This window comes from Phyllostomus hastatus, unplaced genomic scaffold (assembly GCF_019186645.2).
Source record: "Phyllostomus hastatus isolate PE091 unplaced genomic scaffold, TTU_PhHast_1.1 phas_contig_210, whole genome shotgun sequence".
In the NCBI taxonomy this organism is placed as follows: Eukaryota; Metazoa; Chordata; class Mammalia; order Chiroptera; family Phyllostomidae; genus Phyllostomus; species Phyllostomus hastatus.
In genome coordinates this window covers 25,075,777-25,097,968 of record NW_025333737.1, presented here as the reverse complement: position 1 = coordinate 25,097,968, position 22,192 = coordinate 25,075,777, and the positions used below count along the sequence as shown (strand labels likewise).

Genomic DNA, 22,192 nt, shown 5'->3' with positions numbered 1-22,192 from the left:
GATATTTCTCTCCCTCTCTTTCCTTCTAAGAAGTAAATAAATAAAATCTTTAAAAAAACCCTGAAAGATTATACAACACAGCACTTACCAGTATATGACAGAAATAGGAATAAAATATTTTTAAGACAGTCGAATTGAGTAAGTAAAAGGTTATCTGAAGAGCTTCAAAGCCTTATGCCTTGTTTTAAAAAGAAAATAATCAACAGCAAAAGCACAAGGCTGGTTTAATTGGTTTATTAGTTCATATGGTAAAAATCAAAGGGTTTTGGTTTGAAAAATCAAACCAGACATCGATGTTTCCCTCTCTTTCTCCCTCCTTTTCCCTCTCTAAACATAAATAAAAATCTCTTTAAAAAAATTTTTAGAGAGAAGGAAGAGAGAGAGAGAGAGGGAGGAGGGACAGAAACAGCGATGTCTGTGAAAACATCAATTGGTTGCCTCTCGCACTCCACCAACCGGGAACCTGGACCTCAATCTAGGCATGTGCCCTCACTGGGAATCGAACAGGCAACCTTTTGGTTTGCAGGTTTGCCCAACCCACTGGATGATACCAGTCAAGGCCAATTACACAGGGTTTTATTATGTAATTACAAAATTTAAGTCTACATTAAATTTCTCAATAGCCTTCTGTTTTCATTTTGTTCTACTTGCTTTCCAACAGAAAATGGTAGGTAGACAAAATAGAGATCAAACACAAACCCAGTGATCTACTCTGGAACTGTAAGTTTTTTCAAATTGCATTATAAAGATGTCCTCTGTTATAAAAACTCTAAGGAAGGGGAATGACAGAAGACATGCAATAAAAACATATCCTTAAACAAAGCTGTAAACAGGTGAAGGCTGTCCACCTGAAGGCTGAGCTCTGGATACTCACCCATGCCAGATTTCCCATCCGGATATGTGTAGACTTGTCCATTGTTTTTAATAATTGGGAGATTAGAAGGTAAAGGAGCAACTTCTTCTTCACTCTCCTCAGAGCTGGAGCTGCTACTTGTGTCCTCACTGCAGCTATCATAACCGTCAAACATCCCGAACCAGTCTCTTCTTTTCCTCTCGGATTGTGAAGAATGTTCAATCTTAAAAACAGAAGAAATTAATAATACATGACACAGACCTAATATATACCCCCTAAAAGACCTTAGTTCAAATTTTGGTAAGTGAGATTTGAAAAATGAAAATCTAGCCCTGCGAAGTGATAATTTTATTTTATAATGGAAAGCTAAATGTTTGTGTCAAAATGGAGTCCTCCACTTCTGAGGCTTAAATTCATTAGCTATGATGTTAGCTAGTAAGAATAACAATACTGATGGTAAGAATATTGACTGAAGCAGATCATCCTGTAATTCAAGTTTTGCCCTAAACCAGGCGTGGCACTTCTCTATAAGAGATTAGATCAGATGATTAAAAAACTGTACTGAAATACACATAACAGATGATTTCTTAATCTGCCTTTCATCTCTAAAACTGCAAATATCTAACCAGCAATTTTCAACTAGTATGCCACGGAATTTTTAAAACATGCAATACCTGTTTCATTGGGGCACTGACTTCTTTTCCCTTCAACTGTTCAACAACAACAAAAAAATGACAACAGCCACCACAACAATGGCTGTCCAGCATGAATGCCCTAACTTGAACTGAAAATGTATAGGTAATATGACAGAGTTGCATCTTATTGGTCACGGTATATAATAAGGTTGTGTCTGACTGGTTAACTCTTGGTACCAGAAATCCTTATACACGACGAGTGCACGCACTTCATTTTTAAAAGTAATTTTGGAGCAAAAAGGGTAGGTAGTTACCTTTTTTGGGTGGGGGAGAGTAAATCAACAAAAATTATATCTATTTTGTCAGATCAGCAAAAACTATAATGTACTTTTTGGTGTGCTGCAAAATTTTAGTAATTAATTTATGTGTGCCATGTGATGAGAAGTGTTCAAAGTCGCTGGTCTAGACTATAATACTTTAGAACACCCAGGAAATATATAAATGCTTTAAAAAAAAGTATTTCTAAGAGTTCTGAAAGGATTAATTGAGACTTTTAAGTATTAGGGACAATTTTTAGATAGTAGCCATTTCAAAATTAGACAAGATAACATTTCTACACATAAAATCCTATTTTATAAAATCCTATTTCATTTTTTAAAACAACGGTTTATAAAAACCCAATTATCTCAAGCAAAATATATTTCCTTTTCAAAGGAAAGCATGAAGACACTTATTTCTGCAGTGAATGCTACTCATATGTTCCTCCAAAAAATCCTTCACTGGGGCCACAAAAATAGCCCCCAAAATGAATACACCACTATTGAAACCTTTCATGAAATAAATTCTAAACCTTTAAGTTTAGCAAGAAGAAAATCAAAATATAACCGAAAAAATATTTGAAATAAAAAAATAACATCAAACTATCTTTAAACATGTAGTGAGTTATAAGTCAAGCAAGTATTATCAACTGAAGGATCTTTAGAGTTGGCACCTATTTTTATTCTTTTGTTTTTACACTTAAAAAAATTTTAATTGTTGTTCAAATAGTTTTCTGCCTCCCCGCCATCCCAGCCCACCCACCCCAGCACTCCCCACCTCCCTCCCATTTTCACCCCCCACCCCTTGTTACTGTCCATGTGTCCTTTATAAACTTGTTCCTGCAAACCCTTCCCCTTTTCCCCTGAAATTCCCTTCCTTTCTCCCCTCTGGTCACTGTCAGCCTGTTCTCAATTTCAGTGTCTTCGGTTATACTTTGCTTGTTTGTTTGTTTGTTTTGTTGATTAAGTTCCTGTTAAAGGTGAGATCATATGGTATTTGTCTTTCACCACGTGGCTTATTTCGCTTAGCATAATGCTTTCCAGTTCCATCCATGCTGTCGCAAAGGGTAGGAGCTCCTTCTTTCTTTCTGCTGCATAGGATTCCATTGTGTAAATGTACCATGGTTTTCTGATCCACTCATTTACTGATGGGCACCTAGGTTGCTTCCAGCACTTGGCTATTGTAAATTGTGCTGCTCTGAACATTGGGGTGCATAGGTCTTTTGGATTGGTGTTTCAGGGTTATTAAGATATAATTCCAGCATTGGAATTGCTCGGTCAAAAGGCAGATCCATTTTTAGTTGTCTGAGGAAATTCCACATTGTTATCCATAGTAGTTGCACCAGTCTGCAATCCCACCAATAGTGCACTAGGGTTCCCTTTTCTCCACAACCTCTCAAACTATTCTTTTGCTTTAATATTTTTTATATCACTTTATATTTCTTGCACAATTTCTTTTCTGGCTAGCTTAAGTTAACAAGACCAGCAACAAAGCTGAAATCTGTTGTCCAAACCCTGACAATATAAAGCCATCCACTTTTATTGAATAAACTGTCATCTTCAAGTATTTAGCATTAAACATCTGCACTGAATGGGAAACTGATTTTCACTCATATCAGGTGTAACTATGAAAGCGACAAAACCAGTTTCTCAATCTGCACAATGGAAATATTTTATATCCAAGCCAACACTGTCTTTTACAAAGTTCCTTGGGAGTCTCTACACTTTTTTTTTTTATTCTTCTTCTTCTAGAAGTCTCATTTAGTCCCCATTAAAACAAAAGCAAACAATAAAAAAATCCCATTTTTTTGTGGTCACTTTAGATAATTATTTCATCTCCAACAGTTTTCCCTAGCTTGATTACCCATCTTATTTAGCAGATTTGGTTCTGAGTAACTTTTCAAGTATTTCTATAAATTAAATCTATCTTCAGAGAATCAATATCTACTACCACTAAGAGATTTCAAAAAGAATAAAGAAGGCAATTCCATAAGAAAAGCCTAACAAGATGGCAGGGAATGGGACAGTCATTGTTTAGGTAAAAAGTGATGCTAAGAACACAGAATTCTGAAAGACCTAGAGTTGATACTTATTTTTTTCCATTCACTAGCTGTGAACTTGGGCAAGTTACGAGATTACTCCTTATTCATGCAACATTCAACAACCATCAAGTAATCTGTGTGTCTCATAGTGACAGGCTAAAGACAGCAGACAAGATCCGTGGTTCTCACAAAGGCGAAAGCCTACTGGCGGGAGAAATGTAAGCAAGGCCATTTGATGACAGAGTAACTAAGGCAGGGGTAGACAACTGAGATGTAGTGGTGAGAAAAGACCATTAGGACAAAAAGGGCAGTCATTTAAGTATCTGCTGCTGCAATGTTCTAGGCAAAGGAAAGAACAAGACAAAAGGCTTTTCAGAGTGGAACGTATTTGGCACAGGGAACGCCCAGTGTCGTTGGGGCCCAGTGTGAAGAGGTGTGGGAGATGAGGTGGGAGGAGGATAGAGCGGCCACATGAAAAGAGCCCTTGAAAGCCATTACGAAATATTTATCAAGGTGACTGGAACTCACACTTAATAAACACTGGCTAGAATTCTGATTTCTAATAAATTTGTACAGTCTACCAGCATGCAGAGATGATTTGTAGTATCTGTTGTTTTCATACAGGCTTGTCTGCTTTACAGAGAGCTTGACTGGCAGCTAATACATATTTATTGACCATTAAATGCCAGCACATCTACTTTGACTCTATTTCTCAGAGAATATAAGCCTGAAATTTCAGGGAGTCAATGATTACGATTTTGTCTCAATAATTACAGGTTATAAACATTTAAAAAAGTACTATGGTTAAATGCATTTGGGAAATTTTCTTAGTTCAAGCCTTCTTTAAGCCTTTAGTATGCTTATGAACATTATGATAAAGAGAGATATATAGTGTGCAGTCCTTCCCAAAGAATCTTCAAGGACTAATGTTCTAGAGAAGTGCTCTCTGACCTTTTCAAGGTCCCAGCACACACACAGAAAATGATTATCTACGCAACAGAAGGAGAACATGCCTCTGCGTGCACCCAGGCTGAGGTCTCTGATTATCCCAAATACTGCAGGAATGAATATCCTGACATACACAAAATCCAGGACACACTAGTTGAGAAGCTGTATTCCAGCTGGGGAATGTTGCTCACTCACTATTTTTTCTTAGAATAGAATACTAGTTAACTATATAAACTGTAATCAATTTATCCCACATAAAACTTACCATTTACTTGCTGTCGGGGAGCTTAATAGGAAACTCCAGCATCAAATCAAAACCCCCAAGGGGGCTGGAACTTCAATGAAGGTGAGTAGGGAAAAAAATCTGCATGCAAAGGGGACCTAAAGGGAGTCTTTTTGGCCTATGCTCTGGGTAGAGTGGATTCTCTGAGATTATGTAATAATTATAGCTTGCCCTCCTGATTATGTCTGAGGTCATAATTTACCATCCCCTACAGTCAAGAAATCAAACTAGTTCCAGGATACTAGTGCCCCCTGACACCCAGCAGAAGCAATCCTAAATCACCTCAGAAAATAATCACCTGTAACTCAGGCCTTTTACCATCCCCACAGATTTAGTACACATTCAATATCAACCACATGATATGCAATCTACCACAAGCACGTGTCAGCAAAAAGAGATCAGGAATCGTGAAGTTAGGCACTGAAACTGCCAGAGACAGAATATAAAATAACCATTGAAAAACTCATTAAGAAGTAATAAAAACATTACTGAAAAATTAGCAAAGGAATAAAAGGCAATCCGGCATATTTAAAAAGAACCAAACTTCTGTAAATAAAAAATATAACCATTACATTTTAAAATACCAAAACACGTCAATAGATGGGCTAAACAGGACATTTCAGCGATTAGACATAACTGGAAAAAAATAGGGAAATAGAAGGTAAACATTAAGAAAATACCCAAAACACTGCCAAGAAAAGCAGAAACAAGGAACACAAGAGGTTAAAAGAGCATAGAATATAATGACCTAATAAGGCCCTCATTGTTGTGGCTCAGGGAATGTGTACTGGCCTGAGAACCAAAGGGTCGCTGGGTCAATTCCCAGTCAGGGCACATGCCTGGGTTGCAGGCCAGGTCCTGAGTAGGGGGTGCATGCGACTCAACCACACATTGATGTTTCTCTCCCTCCCTTTCCCTCTGTCTAAAACTAAGTAAAATCTTTTAAAAAACGTCTAATAAGTACTCTCAAAGGAGGTACTTCCGGTCAAGATGGAGGCGGACTTGCGGAAACAGGCAGAGAGAAGGGAAGATGCAGTATGGTGCAGAGGCGCAAGAACACACGATCCTACATTCACTTATGGTGGATAAAAATCAGGAGGGATACCTTGGGAATGAGTGATACCAGACCCAGGCCAGACTGCGCAGCCCAGGGTTCCGGCGCAGGGCAGATAAATCCCCATAACTAATGACTGTAAAAACCAGCGGGGTTTGGGGTGGTGGAAAAAACTCTGGATTTTCAAGAGACTCAGTTTAAAGGCCCCGCACAGACTTAGAACGTATGCAAACTCACCTTCTCTGGGATTCACCACAAAGGCAACAGCTGGAACGGCTCCAGTTGCATGCAGGAAGTGGGTAAAGTGACTGGAAACAGGCGACTGCCAGGAAACCTCCAGAAGCCAGGCAGCAGCACTGTCCCCTCTCTGAGCCCTCCCCCAATACAGACACAAAGCTGTGAAGCTGATTGCCCTGCCCAGGTGATTACCTAAGGCTCCACACCACACAATTTATAGGTGCCTTTTCTACAACAGGCCACGCTACTAAAGCAGGGAGTCAAAGCAGTTCTAATATGCAGAAACAAACACAGGGAGGCTGCCAAATTGAAAAGACAAAGAAACATGGCCCAAATGAAAACGGGATAAAACCTCAGAAAAAGAACTAACTGAAAAAGAGATAACCAACCTATCAGATGCAGAGTTCAAAACACTGGTGATCAGGATGTTCAAAAAACTTGTTGAGTACAACAAAATTAAAAAGGCCCAGGAAGAAATGAAGGTTACACTAAATGAAATAAAGAACAATCTACAGGGAACCATCACTCATGGGCATGAAGCTGGGATTCAAATCAACAATTTGGAACATAAGGAAGAAATAAGCATTCAACCAGAACAGCAGGAAGACAAAAGGACTAGGAAAAAACTGAGGACAGTATAAGGACCCTCTGGGACATCTCCAAATGTACCAACAACTGATTCATAAGGATGCCAGAAGGAGAAGAGAAAGAGCAAGAAATTGATAACTTACTTAAAAACATAATGAAAAAATAAAACAAAACAAAACAAAAACTCCCTAATCTGGTGAAGGAAGCAGATATACAAATGCAGGAAGCAGAGTCCCAAATAATTTGGACCCAAAGAGGACCACACCAAGACACATAATTAAAATTCCAAAGGTTAAAGATAAAGAGAGAATCTTAAACACAGCAAGAGAAAAGCAGATCATTATCTAGAAAGAAGTTCCCATAAGACTGGCAACTGATTTCTCAAAAGAAACTTTGCAAGTAAGAAGGGACTAGCAAGAAGTATTCAAAGTGATGAAAAGCAAGGACCTACATCCAAGATTACTCTATCCAGCAAAGCTATCATTTAGAATGGAAGGTCAGATAAAGGGCTCCCAGACAAGTTAAAGCTAAAAGAGTTCATCATCAACAAGCCATTATTACATGAAATGTTAAAGGGACCTATTTAAGAAAATGAAGATCAAAACTATGAAAATAAAAATGGCAACAAATTCACAACTATCAACAACTGAATATAAAAAAACAAACTAAGCAAACAGGCAGAACAGGAACAAAATCATAGATATGGAGATGATTTGGAGGGTTACCAGCTGGGAGGGGGAAGGGGGAGAGTGTGGGGAAAGGTGCAGAGATTAAGAAGCATAATTGGTAGGCACAAAATAGGGGGATGTTAACAACAGGAAATGGAGAAGCCAAAGAACTTTTATGCATAACCCATGGACATGAGCTAAGGGGGCGAGGATTGCTGGAGGGAAGGTGGTATCAAGAGGAGGGGGTCAAAAGGGGAAAAACTGGGACAACTGTAATAGCATAATCAATAAAATATATTTTAAAAAGAATTCTCAAAGGAGAGCATAAGGAGAATGGAGAAAGGGAAGGTTGAATGAGATACTGACTGAAAATTTTGCAGAAATAATGAAAGTAGAATTCACAGATAAAACTACAATACATATGAAGCAAAATGAAAAGATATCCACATCTAAAGAGATCATACTAAAATTGCAGAAACCAGAGATTTAAAAAGTAACCTATCACCACAGTGAATCTCACTAGTCAACATGCCCAACTCAGGCTCATGCAGTCCATACAGCTCCTTAGTAACTAACCTTAAATAAGAACAAACAGGCAAGGAACACCAATCATTTGAGAAAGACCTCTAAGAATGTGAGAGACCAAAATAAATCTTCAGGAAAAAAAGAAATCTAAAGGATTCTGTTTTGCTGGGAGCGAAACTTCAAAAAATGAAATTAATTCATCAGAGACGTAAGAATAGGTGATACCATCAGTGATCAATGAACAAAGTAGATCTTGCAACTTAAAAATAGAGGCAAAATAATAAATTCAACAAATGGATAGTAAAATCAAGGAAAAATTGTTCAAAAAAGTGAGTATGTGTGTATACATGAGATGAAAAGCTACATAATATAAAAGATAGAATTAAATTCAGAAGATCCAAAATCCAAAGAATAAAGATACTGAAGACAAAGCAAATGGTGGTAAAGTTATTTAAAGGAACAACAACAAAAATATCCAAGATCAAGACAGAGTTTCTGTATTGAGACTATGCAAACCCAGTTTAATGACTTAAAATCTACACCAAGGTACATCATAATAATCACAGAACTCTGACATTAAAGATACTAAAAAGTTTCAAGAAAAACACTATGCCACATCAAAAGAGAAAGGACCTAGGAAATCATTGGGCTTCTCAATGGTGAGATTAATAAAAGTAGTGTCTTTAAACTTCTAAAGGAAAAAAAAACCTTAACAGAAAATTTATATTCAAAGCTCCAAGTGAAAATCAATGAAATAAAAAAAAGAAATGAAAGCAAACACTGGTTCTTTAAGAAGACAAGATTTTTAATCTCTGATTTGAGATTTATCAGAGACACAAATTTTCCATTATCATGAGTGGTGACATCCCTAGGTCCTACAGGTATTAAAAAGTTAAGAATATTAGTAACAACCTTATGCTAGTAAGTCTGACAACTTAGATGAAATGGAAAATTTATTGAAAGACACAAAACCAAACCTCACACAAAAGAACAATTACTTGAATAGGAAAATAACTGTAATAATCTGAATAGGCAAAGAAACCATATTTGTAGTTAAAACCTTACACAAATTATTTGGAATACTTCCACACAGCTTTCCTCTTCTTTCCTAAAACAAAATTTCATTATGTATTTGAGGCTTTCACATGATTAGATTCAGGCTGTATATCCCCAGGTGAAATACTATACAACTGGTGCTCTTTCTCAGGTAGCAATGCTAGATTACATGATGCTTATCTGCCTCATATTGGTGATGTTAAGTTTTAAGACTTGGTCTAGGTGTGGTCTGGCTCTCCTTTCTATTTCCCCTCTTTTAAATAACGAACCTATGGGGAGACGTTTAAAGACTATGCAAATATTTGGATCAAAAATTCCACCCCAGTTTTTTGCATATGTAGATTCTTGCCCAATCTTTATGATTTTCCAACACCAGAATTCCTCCCATATTCATCAACTGGCACCCTTGTGTAAGAAATATACTTCTTTTTTGTATACGGATACCAATTCACTGATTCCAATGCTTCAGTGGCTTATAATTCATCATTGCCCTGAATCACTTGAGGGCTCAAATCGTCCTAAATTTGGCCAGTGGGAGCCCCATCAAGCTGACTCCTGTGTCAATCTGACATGTTCCTGCCATTTTTTAAAAAACAGTTTACTTTCTGATATAATGATAGTCCAGGCTTATCTTACCCTCATGTTCCTGAATCAACCATTTCCCCCAAAACACTTGGTTTCTTTTAGTGGGGAATGGTATTAGAAATGAAGATTTAGCCCTGGCTAGAGAGCTCAATTGTCTAAAACATCCTCCAGATACGCCAAGGTTGTGGGTTTGATTCCTGGTCAGGGTGCATATAAGAATCAACCAATGAATGCATAAATAAAAGGAAAAACAAACTGATGTTTCTCCCTTCCTCCTTCTCCCCTCAAAAGGACCTAGTTGCTGTGTGTGTCCAATTTATTCAGAGAAATGTGCAAAATAGCTGCATATGTTTTTTTTCAATTTCCTCTGCATTGTTATTTTCCCCTTGTCGTTTCTTATTTTGTATATTTTTTCTCTTTTCTCCCTTGATTAAAGTAGCCAGTGATATAGTTTGTGAAATGTTCCCCACTGAATCGTTTTGATAGTTTTCCTGTTCTTTAACTCATTAATCTTATTTCCTTTGTGTTTTCCTTTCTTAGTAGGAACTTACTTTCATTTTTATTATGTTAAAGTAACAAGATTTGGTTCAAGATGAAGTTGCTCATGATAAACCACACATCAGCAAACCCAAACTTTGTAACTAAGTTTCTATACTCCGGTCTCTCAGAAAAAGCAGGCCAAGGTCAACCTATCAGTACTTACCTGCTCAGCACAAGTTACCTGACCCAGCTCTAAGATTTCCCTTTGCTCTATTAAGGGACGTAATACCTGCTTTAACCCATCAGCAAATGCCCAATTTAACTTCCTTGTTCCTGGCTCACTTTGGTCTATAAAAATCTATCTTTGGAGCTCTTTTCTGAGAGACTGGAAGCTAAGCAATTTATTAATTGCTGAGTAAAGCCAGTAAGATCTTTAAAATTTACTCAGTTAAATTTTGTTTAAAATTAAACAGGTGTTTGACTATAAATTTCCCACTGCTCACTGCTTTTTATGTATTCCACAGGTATGGAAACAGTATTTCATTACCATTTTTGAGGAACCCTGGAATTTGTTAGCATTCCTCTTTAACTCCAAAGTTAAGCTTTTCTTTTTTTAAATTAAGGCATCATTTTAAGTACATTGCCAAGATGCAGAGTTTTTCTGTCACTTTATAAAAGCTACCTCATGACCTCTCCCAGTCTATATATCCCTCTCCTCTCCCTAGAAGCGTTCTAGCACCATGGGTTAAATTTTGTACGTGTTTTGTTAATATTTAAGGTTTTACACATATGGGGTAAAATTGTATTGACATTTTTATAGGTGATTTTACTCAGCACAGTTTTTAAGATTTATCCATGTTACTGCATGTGTAAACAGTTTATTAGTTTTAATTGTAATATTGTACTTTATCAAGATGTTTATTCACTCTCCATTTGGATTTGACTGCAATAGAGTTGCTAACATTCTGGTATATATGTGCTCATTTAATGTTGATAGGTTTTTGGAAGCTGGGGCTTTAAGTGAAACTATGTATAACAAAACCAACATTACCACAGGGTAATTGATATAAACAAGATTTAAATTCCTGTGGCTTATTTCTGTTCACAAAAACACCACCAAACTTCTGAAGACCCGAAACAATTCTAATATTAAACAGTGAAATAAATGTGAGCTACACATATATTGAGAGTAATTAATTTCCAACCCACTATTCTAGTTCCGGGTGGAGGGTGTGTGCAGTCCGTCTGGCAGCTGCAGCACACAGGGCGGGAACCAAGTCCAGACAGGACACCCTTTCACTGCAGGGCACACCCGCATTCACTCTATTTAGACACGCCAATCCACCTGGCGTGATGTGCAAACTCAGCAGGGAATCAGTGTTTTTCCTCATCAATGTTACAAAACAACGCTGAACAAAACGATGTCATTCTAGGACCTGCTGTACAAGGGTTTCTAAATTATAAAAGGGTTTCTAAATTTCAAGGTCTAAGTGCCCTTTTGCTTTTGTTTTCTGTATGGGACCTACTGATGTTTTCCTAATACGTGAACAATTTTTGAGAATACTCTTTGAAAGTATTTTCTCTGTTATTATAGGGTAGTGATGGATATACTTTAACATCTGCCTTCTTAAATTTAGATCTTGTACCCCAGTTTTTTGTCCATTACACCTATGTTGTGCTGTTAGTCTTCTATTTTTAGTGTTTCCTTTTACTACTTACATTTTTTAGTTCCTGCTTTATACAAGATTGTTGCTGATTCATTTGGTGTATATAGCTATTACCTTCGTTGTGAAGTGTGGTTTTTAGCATTATAAACTGTCCTTTGTCTTGTACAATGCTTTTGGGTTTTACTTGTACTTTCGGTTATCACCATTACCACTGCTGCTTCCTTACTAGTTTACTTGCCTGTTATAAATTTGTCCATCTCTCTTTAAGGGCCTTTATACATAATCAAGTTGAGTTTTGATTTTTGAGCCCTTCTGAACAATTTTTTAATTGGTGAGACAATCCTCACTGACATGATCACTATGTTCGATTTCAATTCTGTCCTATTATTTAGTTGTATTTTGGTTGCAGACCAACACAGTAACACAAATACTGCAAAGAAGGGAGTCACATAAATTTTTTGGTTTCCCAGTATATGTAGGTTTCATTTTAACTATACTGTAGTCTATTAAGCGTATAATAGCATTACATCTAAAACACAATGTACATACCTTAATTAAAGATACTTTATTGCTAAACAAAGTTAACCATCATCTGAGTCGTCAGTGAGTGGTAATCTTTTAGCTGGTGGAAGGTCTTGTCTCCATGTTGATGGCTGTTGAGAGATCAGGGGGTGGTTGCTGAAGGCAGTGGTGGCCGTGGCAATTTCTTCATTTTTTAAAAATTACACTTTATTGATTATGCTATTACAGTTGTCTTGATTTCGTCCCCCTTGCTCCCCTCCACCCAGCACCCCCCAATTCAGGTAATCCCCCCACCCTTGTTCATGTTCAAGGTCCTGAGTGTAAGCTCTTTGGCCCCTCCCTTTCCTATGCTGTACTTTACATCCCCAAGGCTATTCAGTAACTACCTATTTGTACTTCTTAGTTCCCTGACCTCTTCCCCCATTCCCCACAGCAACCCCCTTCCCCATCTCTTTATCTTATCCTTTGGCATTGTACTATGATGTGTCTTGGTGTGGGCCTCTTTGCGTCCATTTTGTTTGGGATTCTGTGCTTCCTGGACTTGCATGTATATTTTCTTCACCAAATTAGGGAAGTTTTTTTCATCATTTTAGCAAATAGATTTCCAATTTCTTGCTCTTCTTCCGGCATCCCTAAGAAGTAAATTGCTAAATTGAAGTTGGATTGTTTCAAGTTGTCCCACATCCTGCTTACACAATCCTTGTTTGTTTGGATTCTCTTTTCTTGTTCTGATTGGTTGTTTTTTGCATTCTTATGTTCCAAATCATTGATTTCATTCTTGGCTTCACCCATTCTTTGTTTCTCTGTAAAATGTTCTTTATTTCAATTAGTGTATCCTTCATTTCTGGCTGGATATTTTTTATGCTGTTCAGGTCCTCACTAAGTTCCTTGAGCATCCTTATAACCAGTGTTTTGAACTCTGCATCTGAGAGATTGCTTATCTCCATTTCATCTAGCTTTTTGTGGACTTTTGATCTGTTCTTTCATTTGGGCCATGTTTCTTTGTCTCTTTTCATTTTGGCAGCCTCCCTGAGTTTGTTTCTATGTATTAGGTAGAGCTGCTTTGACTTGATAGTATGGCCTAATGTAGTGGGTGTCCTGTAAGGTCCAGTGGCACAGCCTCCCTTATCATTCAAGCTGGGAAGTCGAGGTGTGCCTTTTGTATGGACTGAGTTCACCCTTCTCTTATAGTTGAGCTTTGGTTGCTCTTGGCAGAGCAATGGGAGGGACTTAGCCAGGTCATTCAGCTGTAAGGACTGGCTGTGACCACTGACTGCCAACCTCTGCCCTCCATGGAGAATCAGTTGTGCAGTAGCAGGGTGGTGGTGCTCCGATGTGGTCTGTAGTTGTCCAATGGGTGCACTGGCCCTGGGGTTTCCCCAGGTGGGGCAGGCCAAGATCAGCCCCCACTTATGTTTTGTCTGGGGCCACCCTGCCTGAGTTACAAAGCAATCTGAGATGGCTGGTACTTGTGCTGGGCTTGGAGACGTCTAGATGAAGCCAAGCTGTGAATCTAGGCTGGCTGCTGCTCACTGAGGCCACCTGTTGCTTGCTTGTTCATACAGAAAAGCAGCTTGGGTGGGCCTGTAAATTGGGTGGGGCAGGGTCTCTGGGGAACTCCAAGGCAGGTCAAACTGTTGGCCAGATTGATGGAATCTTAAATACTGCACCAGTCTGCTGGCTCTGTGGGATAAGGACCAGAAAACATACAATGGCTCTGCTTGCTTTGATAACAAACATCTCAGCCTCCCTCTGCACACCACTGGTGCCCCTCAAGCTGCCTGCCTGGCTCCGGATCCCAGAGGGAGTAAGTCTGAATAGGTCAGTCTGTGTGTGGGTTCTTTAAGAGGAACTGCTTGGGGCTCTATCAGTTTCTTCCATCAACTCAATCCCTGCTGGTGTTTGCAGCTAGAAGTTGTAGGGACTTATCTTCCTGGCACTGGAGCCCTGAAATGCAGGACCTGATGTGGGCCTGGGACCCCTCACTCCTGAGATATGCCCCCTGAAGTTTTATCCACCATGTGGATGTGGGACCAGTCCATTCTGCATCGGTGCCCCTCCTACCAGTCTGGATGGATGTGGTTTCTTCAATTCCATAGTTGTCAGGCTTCCATTCAACTCGATTTCTGACAGTTCTGAGTGATAGTTGTTGTACAATTTAATTGTAATTTTGTGGTGGTGCAAAGAGGCAAGTCATACCTGCCTATGCTGCCATCTTGATTGGAATCTTTGTGGCAATTTCTTAAAATAAGACAACGATGAAGTTGCCACATCCATTGACTCTTACCTTCATGGACATTCTCTACAGTGTGCGATGCTGTCTGATAGCATTTACCCACAGAATGTCTTTGAAAATTGGAGTCAGTCTTCTCAAACCTTACTGCTTTTCATTACATTCACATAATATTCTAAATCCTTTAGTCATTTCAACATTAAAGTTGTTCTTCTATTACAATTGCCCCACTCCCCCACCCCCCGCCCAGCCCAACAGATGCTCCCAGTCAATCCCCACACTGCTGTCGTGTCCATGGGTCATTCTTTTGTGTTTTAACTAGTCCTTTCCCCTTCTTTCCACCATTACCCCGTCCCCCCTCCCCTCTGACCACTGTCAGTCTGTTCCGTGTTTCCATGTCTCTCCTTGTATTTTGCTTGCTGGTTTATTTTGTTCATTAGATCCCTCTTGTAAGTAAGACCATATGGTATGTTTTTTCAGCAACTGACTTATTTCACTTAGCACAATAGCCTCCACTTTCATCCATGCTGTCACAAAAGGTAGGCATTTCTTCTTTGTGCTGCATAGTATTCCATTGTGTAAATGTACCACAGTTTTTTGATCCACTCATTTACTGATGGGCACTTAGCCTATTTCCAGCACTTGGCTACTGTAAATAGTGCTGTTATGAACACTTGGGTGCGTAAATTCTTTTGAATCAGTGTTTCAGGATTCTTATGGTATATTTCTCAGCAGTGGAATCAATGGGTCAAAAGGCAGTTCCATTTTTAATATTTTTTTGAGGAGATTCCATACTGTTTTCCACAGTGGCCGGACCAGTCTGCAATCCTACCAACAGTGTATGAGGACTCCCTTTTCTCCACATCCTCAGTGGCACTTTATTGATTTATTAATGATGGCCATTCTGACAGGTGTGAGGTGGTATCTCATTGTGGTTTTAACTTGCATCTCTCTGACAGCTAGTGATTGTTGGGCACTTTTTTGTATGTCTATGGGCCCTCTGTATGTCTTCCTTGGAGAAGTGTCTATTCAAGTCCCAACCTATGGCAACTATAGCCTTATAAAATGTATTTTTAAATAGTAAGACTTGAATGTTAAAATTATTCCTTGATCTATGGGCTACAGAATGGATGGTGTGTTAGGCATGAAAACATTAACCTTGTTTTGTACATTTCCAACAGAGCTCTTGCGTAACCAGGTACACTATCAACGAGTAGTAATGTTTTGGAAGGAATCTTTTTCTTCCTGAGCAGTAAGTCTCAACAGTAGGTTTAAAATACTCAGTAAGCCATGTTGTTAGCCACCAGATGTGGTGTCTTCCACGCTTTGTTGTTCCATTTATAGAGCACAGACCAAATAGATGTAGCCTAATTCTAAGGGGCCTATGACTTAGAAAATGGTAAATGAGAACTGGCTTCAACCTAAAGTCTCCAGCTGCATTAGTCCCTAACGAGAGAGTCAGCCTGTCCTTTGAAGTTAGGCACTGACTTCAATTAGGTTTGCTGTCTTGTATGGGCATGGTTCCTGGTACCCCAAAACAATGGTAATTGTTTTGATAATAATGTCAAAGATAACTGATCAAAGATTATCACAACAAATAATGAAAAAATTTGAAATACTGACAGAATTACCAAAATGTGACAGGCACACAAAACGAGCAAATGCTGTTGGAAAAATGGTGCCAATAAGCTTGTTCAGTGCAGGGTTGCTACAAACCTTCAACTCATAAAAACAATGCAGTTATTTGAGAAGCACAACAAAGCAAAGTGCAATAAAACGAGGTACGCCTGTACCTTTTAGAGTATACTGGGTATATTTTTGTTACCTAACTTGTTCTGTCTTTCAGTTTCAGATGGTATCTCCTGCATCACTCCTAATAGCTAACCTATACTCATTAATCTTATTCTAGTTTTTCTTTCCCTTTCCCCTCAGCTAATCTTATTCTAGTTTTTCTTTCCCTTTCCCCTCAGCTAATTATTTAGTTGCATTCTTTGTCAAGAACGTGTAACATATAGGTACTTTCTTCTACTTATGTCCCTACTCTTGATTTCAACCTTAGCTCAAAGAGATAAATGAAACTTTTTTTTTTTTGCTGCATCTACTCTGAGAATGAAGACCATTCTCAGCAGACTGTTGACATTCCAGAAAATGTCAACAGTACTCTGAAGGGATGCAGAGTTATTGCGAAGGGCCCCAGAGGCAGCCTGTGGAGGGACTTCAATCACACTGATGTAGAACTCAGTCTCCTTGGGGGGGGGGGGCGGGGGGAGAGGCTCTGGGTTGATGAATAGTGGGAAATAGAAAGGAACTGGCTACCTTCCACTCTCTGCGGCCATGTACCCAATGTGATCAAGGGTGTCACAGTGGTCTTCAGTTACAAGCTGAAGTCTATGTACGCTCACTTCCCCATCAACATGGATATTCAGAACGGTTCTCTTGTTGAAATTCAAAATTTCTTGGGCAAAAAAAAAAAAAAAATACATCTGCAGAGTTCCCATGAGGTCTGGTGTTGTTTGGTTAGTACCTCAAGCCCAGAAAGATGAGTTAATCCTTGAAGGAAATGACACTGGACTTACATAAAATTTGCTTTGATTCAAAAAGCCAAAACAATTAAAAACAAGGATATCAGAAAATTTGGGGGATGGTATCTATTTCTGAAAAAGGACTAGTCCAGCAGGCTGATGAGTAAGATCCAAGTCGCCTAGCTACTGAAACGGCGTGATGCCATGATTCCTCACACTTTTTTGAAAAGTAAATAAATAAATGAAATAGTCTCATTTCATTTGAGATGAAATGAGGAAATATCGCAGTCTTCTTGCAGAAAATTTCCTAAACATCTATACCTGTTCAAGCTCAGCCTTTGTTATTTCCTCAGGAAGGGCTAGTGAGTACAATATTCTGAGTTCGGGGCACATTGAAGATTGTTTTCCTATAGACTTGACACCTGAACAGCTGACTGAATATGAAATCATTGGTTAGCATCTTCTTTCCTCATGCTGCTCTGTTGTTGCCTTGCTTTGTATGTTGCTTTTGAAAAACCTGGTAGCAGTCTAACTGCCCTTGTAAACCACCTCATCTTTTTTGCCTGGAATCCCTGGGAATTTGTATCTTTAAATATTTATCAGAAAATATCCTAGATTCTGGTATGAGCTTTCGATGTACAGATTTAGATCTTTTATTGCCAGAGTTTTCTTGGATGATAGTTTTAAATATTGTAATCCCCCCCCCCCCCGCTTTTGAGGTACAGTAATTACACACATTAGACTTTTTGGGTCCACCTTCCATTTAAACTGCCATGTTAAAAAAATAAATTTTGCCCTTGCTGGTGTGGCTCAGTAGGTTGAGCGCCGACCTGTGAACCAAAGGGTTGCTGGTTGATTCCCAGGCTGCGGGCTGCGAGTTGCGGGCTGAGTCCCTGGTTGGGGGTGCACAAGAGGCAGCCACACAGATTTTTCTCTCCCTCTTTTTCCTTCCCATTCTCTAAAAATAAATAAATAAAATCTTAAAGAAGAATTTAAAAAAATCTCATTTTCTGGATTGTTTTCCTGCTTTTCTTCAATGTTTATTATATTCATACTCTTATCTATTATTCAGTGGGAACCTTATAATTTACTCTTCATTCCTGGTATCACTTTGTCTCATCCTTCTTTTTTCTCTAACTTTATTTCTTCCTGCTTTTTTGTCCCTTTCCATACTATTTTTATATTTCTGATTCAAGGTTCTTTTTCCCCCCTCCATAGTTGAAATGATTTGATTCACACTGTTTTTTTCTCTCTTAACTGTTCTCTATGGACACAGTCCATTCTTTTCTCTTTCAACTCATTTCATGGTTAGAGTTCCTAGTTCACCAATGCATATTAAAGTTTGCTTTCTCCTTTTCCTGAGGCATTGTTAGTTTTTTCCCTCTTCTTTCTCTTCACTGCCATTTCTCCAAGTCTCCATGTTTTTGCCCCTTCCCTATGAAATGGTGCTTGTAATTTAAGGCTACCAATTCTGGTAGTTTACTTTTAAGCTCTTCTCTGTGGTTAGAGAAAAGAGCAGAGAACTATCAACTTTCAAATCTGTATTCAGTATTTTGGAACTCAGTATTGGAATTTTCTCTTTTGGAAGTGGTCTTTTGTGTTTCATCTAAGTCTTCCATGCCCCGAAACTCTTCCAATGAACCTGTTAAGCCTTTCTTCTCCCACCCTTCATACCCATAGGAATGAGCAGAAGAAGCTCTTAGAATATGATTTATTTCTCTACTTAGAGGTTATTTGAAGGTTATGATAATCTGTTTCTTAATAACGCTGAAGGCATGGGTAGTGTGTGATTTATATGTACCTTTTGTTGGTTTTATAGATTTATAGAAAGGTGGGTGGGAAAACTGGATCAGGCCAGACCTGGAAGTCTACATACACATATTTAAACAGTATATTAGAATATGTTATCTTAGAAATATTGCTTTTGTCAATTTCTGAAACACTTCACCTGTCATTAGATTCACTTTTTGTATCATCTATACAGTTTTCCAGAGTAAGCCATCTTCATTTACATCTAATCTGGTTCAGAAACATGGTTTGATCTATAGGAGTTTATTTGTAAATTCTATAATAACCTCTGTTAGGCATAGTCTAAGCACTTAATGTGTAGTGATGTACTTAATCCTTACAAATATTATTACTCCCATTTTACAGATGAGGAAGTGGAGGCTCCAAGAGGCTAAGCAACTTGCCCAAGGTCATATGGCTAAAATGAACACTAGCAATATGAATCAAGGGAATCATCTTAAATATGGGTTAAATTTTAACTGCTTTTCTCTTTTTCTCTTAAGTATGGTTCTGTTAGCTAACTTCTGAAAGCTTTGAAAACAAGCATCAAATACAACTGTTTCAGGTAATATGCCTGTCTGAACACTTTGCTCTTCAAAACAAAGCTGAAAAATCATGTTAGTGATTGACCTTGACTATAAGGTGATGAAATGACTGCAGGTGGGGGGAACCTCCCCTAATATTTGGGCACATATGGATACTCTTCATCCATCGCAGAGAAAGTCAAAAGAGAGACTCTAAAATTCAAACACCGAGTAATATAAAGCTAACATTTAGAGTACTGGAGATAGACACTAGACAAAAAAGCTAAAAGAACTGAAAGTGTAATAGCTGTCTCATGAGAACGCAAGTGGAAGGACTGCTGCAAGGGATACTTCTGTTGGCGTACTTTTATCCTTAACACTGTACTAACAAATGCATGCCTTTTACAAAGTAAAAGTTAATTTTTATGAGGCATAAACTACTTTTTAAAAATTCATTGCACTCATAAAAATGGAGAGATTGACGATATCTGGCATTGGCAAACTGGTGTAGGAAGGCAAATTCATGGCATCTTTTTCGAACACAATTTGACGTTACTTATGAAACCTTAAAAAAAATATGTCTTTTGACCATGCAATTCCACTTTTAGGAATCTGTCCTTCAGACGTACTCATAAAACACAAGGATCTATGTGGCACCCTGACTGGTGTGGCTCAGTCGACTGGGCGCCAGTCAGTCTGCGAACCCAAAGGTCGTTGGTTTGATTCTCAGTCAGGGCACATGCCTGGGTTGCAGGCTGGGTCCCCAGTTGGGGGCGTCTAAGAGGCAACCAACTGATGTAACCCTTCCTACTTCTTCCTCCCCTACTCTCTAAAAATAAATAAATAAAATCTTTTTTAAAAAAGAATCTACATAGAAGAATTCCTTGCAGCAATAATGTAAGAGTGAAAAACTGGAGGCAATCTAACCATAAGCAGGAGAATGATTAGTAACAGGTAAAATAGTGAGTGAAAATATAACCTGTGCCCTGGCTGGTGTGGCTCAGTGGACTGAGCGGCAGTGTGAGAACCAAAGGGTTATCAGTTTGATTCCCAGTCAGGGCACATGCCTGGGTTGAGGGAGTAGGTCCCCGGTTGGGGGCGTGCAGGAGGCAACCACACATTGATGTTTCTCTCCCTCTTTCTCCTTCCCTTCTCCTCTCTAAAAATAAAGTCTTTGAAAAAATGTAAATTGTGAAGTATGTATAGTGTGACTCATTTTTTATTAAAAAAATATATATGCTGGTTTATGCACAGATTAATATGCCTATGTTTGTTTACATACGCAGTTAGAAAGATCCTAGAAGAAACAGCTAAAACTCTGAACAGGGTGAGGATGGGATAGTAGAATGGTTTAAACCTTTTTTCATATTTTTCATTTTTAAAAATAGCAAATACATAAAACTTCTGTAATGAGAAGTAGAACAAAAAAAAGAGGCTTTTATAGTGGCAAAATGTAAGGAGTCACAAATCAGTAGAATTTCATTTTTATCTCTGTGACACCCTGATGAACCTTCCTCCCTATAAAATCTAGAAAATAATTAGAATGTACAGCTATTAACTTCTAGTACAATCAACCAAAAGTTCCAATGAAAGTATAAACTGCCTTGGCCAGTATGGTTCAGTTGGTTGGGTGAAGTCCCATAAACTGAAAGGTCACGGTTTTGATCCCTGGTCAGGGCACATGGGTAGGTTCCAGGTTCGATCCCCAGTCCAGGTGTGCATGAGAGACAACCAGTTGATGTCTTCTCCCTCTCCCCCCCTTCCCTTCCCCTCTCTCTAAATGAATAAGCATGTCCTTAACAGACACTTCTCTAAGGAGGACATACAGATGGCCCATAGACATATGCAAACATGCTCAACATCACTAGCCATCAGAGAGATGCAAGTTAAAACCACAATGAGGTACCACTTCACACCTATCAGAATGGCCATCATTAACAAATCAACAAACAACAAATGCTGGGGAGGATGTGGAGAAAAGGGAACCCTAGTGCACTACTGGTGGGAATGCAGACTGGTGCAGCCACTGTGGAAAACAGTGTGGGATCTCCTAAAAAAATTAAAAATGGGTCTGCCCTTTGACTCAATGATTCCACTGCTGGGAATATACCCTAAGAATCCCGAAACACTGATTCAAAAGAACTTATGCACCCCAATGTTCAAGGTAGTATTATTTACAATAGCCCAGATTGGAAACAGCCTAATTCCCCTTCAGTAGATGAAAGGATAAAAACCCTGTGGTACATTTACACAATGGATTACTATGTAGCAATAAAAAAGAAAGAATTCTTACCTTTTATGACTGTGTAGATGGAAGTGGAGACTATTATGTTAAGCGAAATAAGCCAGGTGGAAAAAGACAAACACCACATGAGCTTACTTTACTTGTAGGCGGAATCTAAAGAACAAAATAAACTAACGAGCAAAACAGAACCAGAGGCATGGAACAGGCTGACAGCTGCAAGAGGGGAAGAGGAAGGCAGGGACTGATTGAGAGAAGGTTAAGGATTAGTTTCCTTCACCAATATTGATAAACAACTGGGGAGTGTCTGTGGGAGTTGGGGGAGAGCTGAGTGGAAGGAGGCAAAGAGGAAAAAATTTGGACAACTGTAATAACATAAACAAAACATTTTTTAAAAATAGCATACCCTTGGGTGAGGATTAA

The 22,192-nt window shown here is 38.7% G+C and overlaps 1 protein-coding gene and 1 pseudogene across 2 annotated transcripts in view; one reads left to right on the top strand and one right to left on the bottom strand.

Annotated features, from left to right (window-relative positions):
• The window catches only part of MBTD1 (mbt domain containing 1), a 68,282-nt gene that overhangs the window by 40,423 nt on the left and 5,667 nt on the right, over positions 1-22,192 (bottom strand). For both annotated transcript variants that reach the window (XM_045836532.1, XM_045836533.1), the window contains exons 4-5: positions 12,488-12,591; positions 875-1,076 (exon numbers count right to left, since the gene is read on the bottom strand). In XM_045836532.1, coding sequence (XP_045692488.1) covers positions 875-1,028 — 154 coding nt within the window. In that variant the 5' untranslated portion in view covers positions 1,029-1,076; positions 12,488-12,591. The remainder of the gene's footprint in view (positions 1-874; positions 1,077-12,487; positions 12,592-22,192) is intronic.
• Positions 16,782-17,382, top strand: LOC123816923 (annotated as a pseudogene).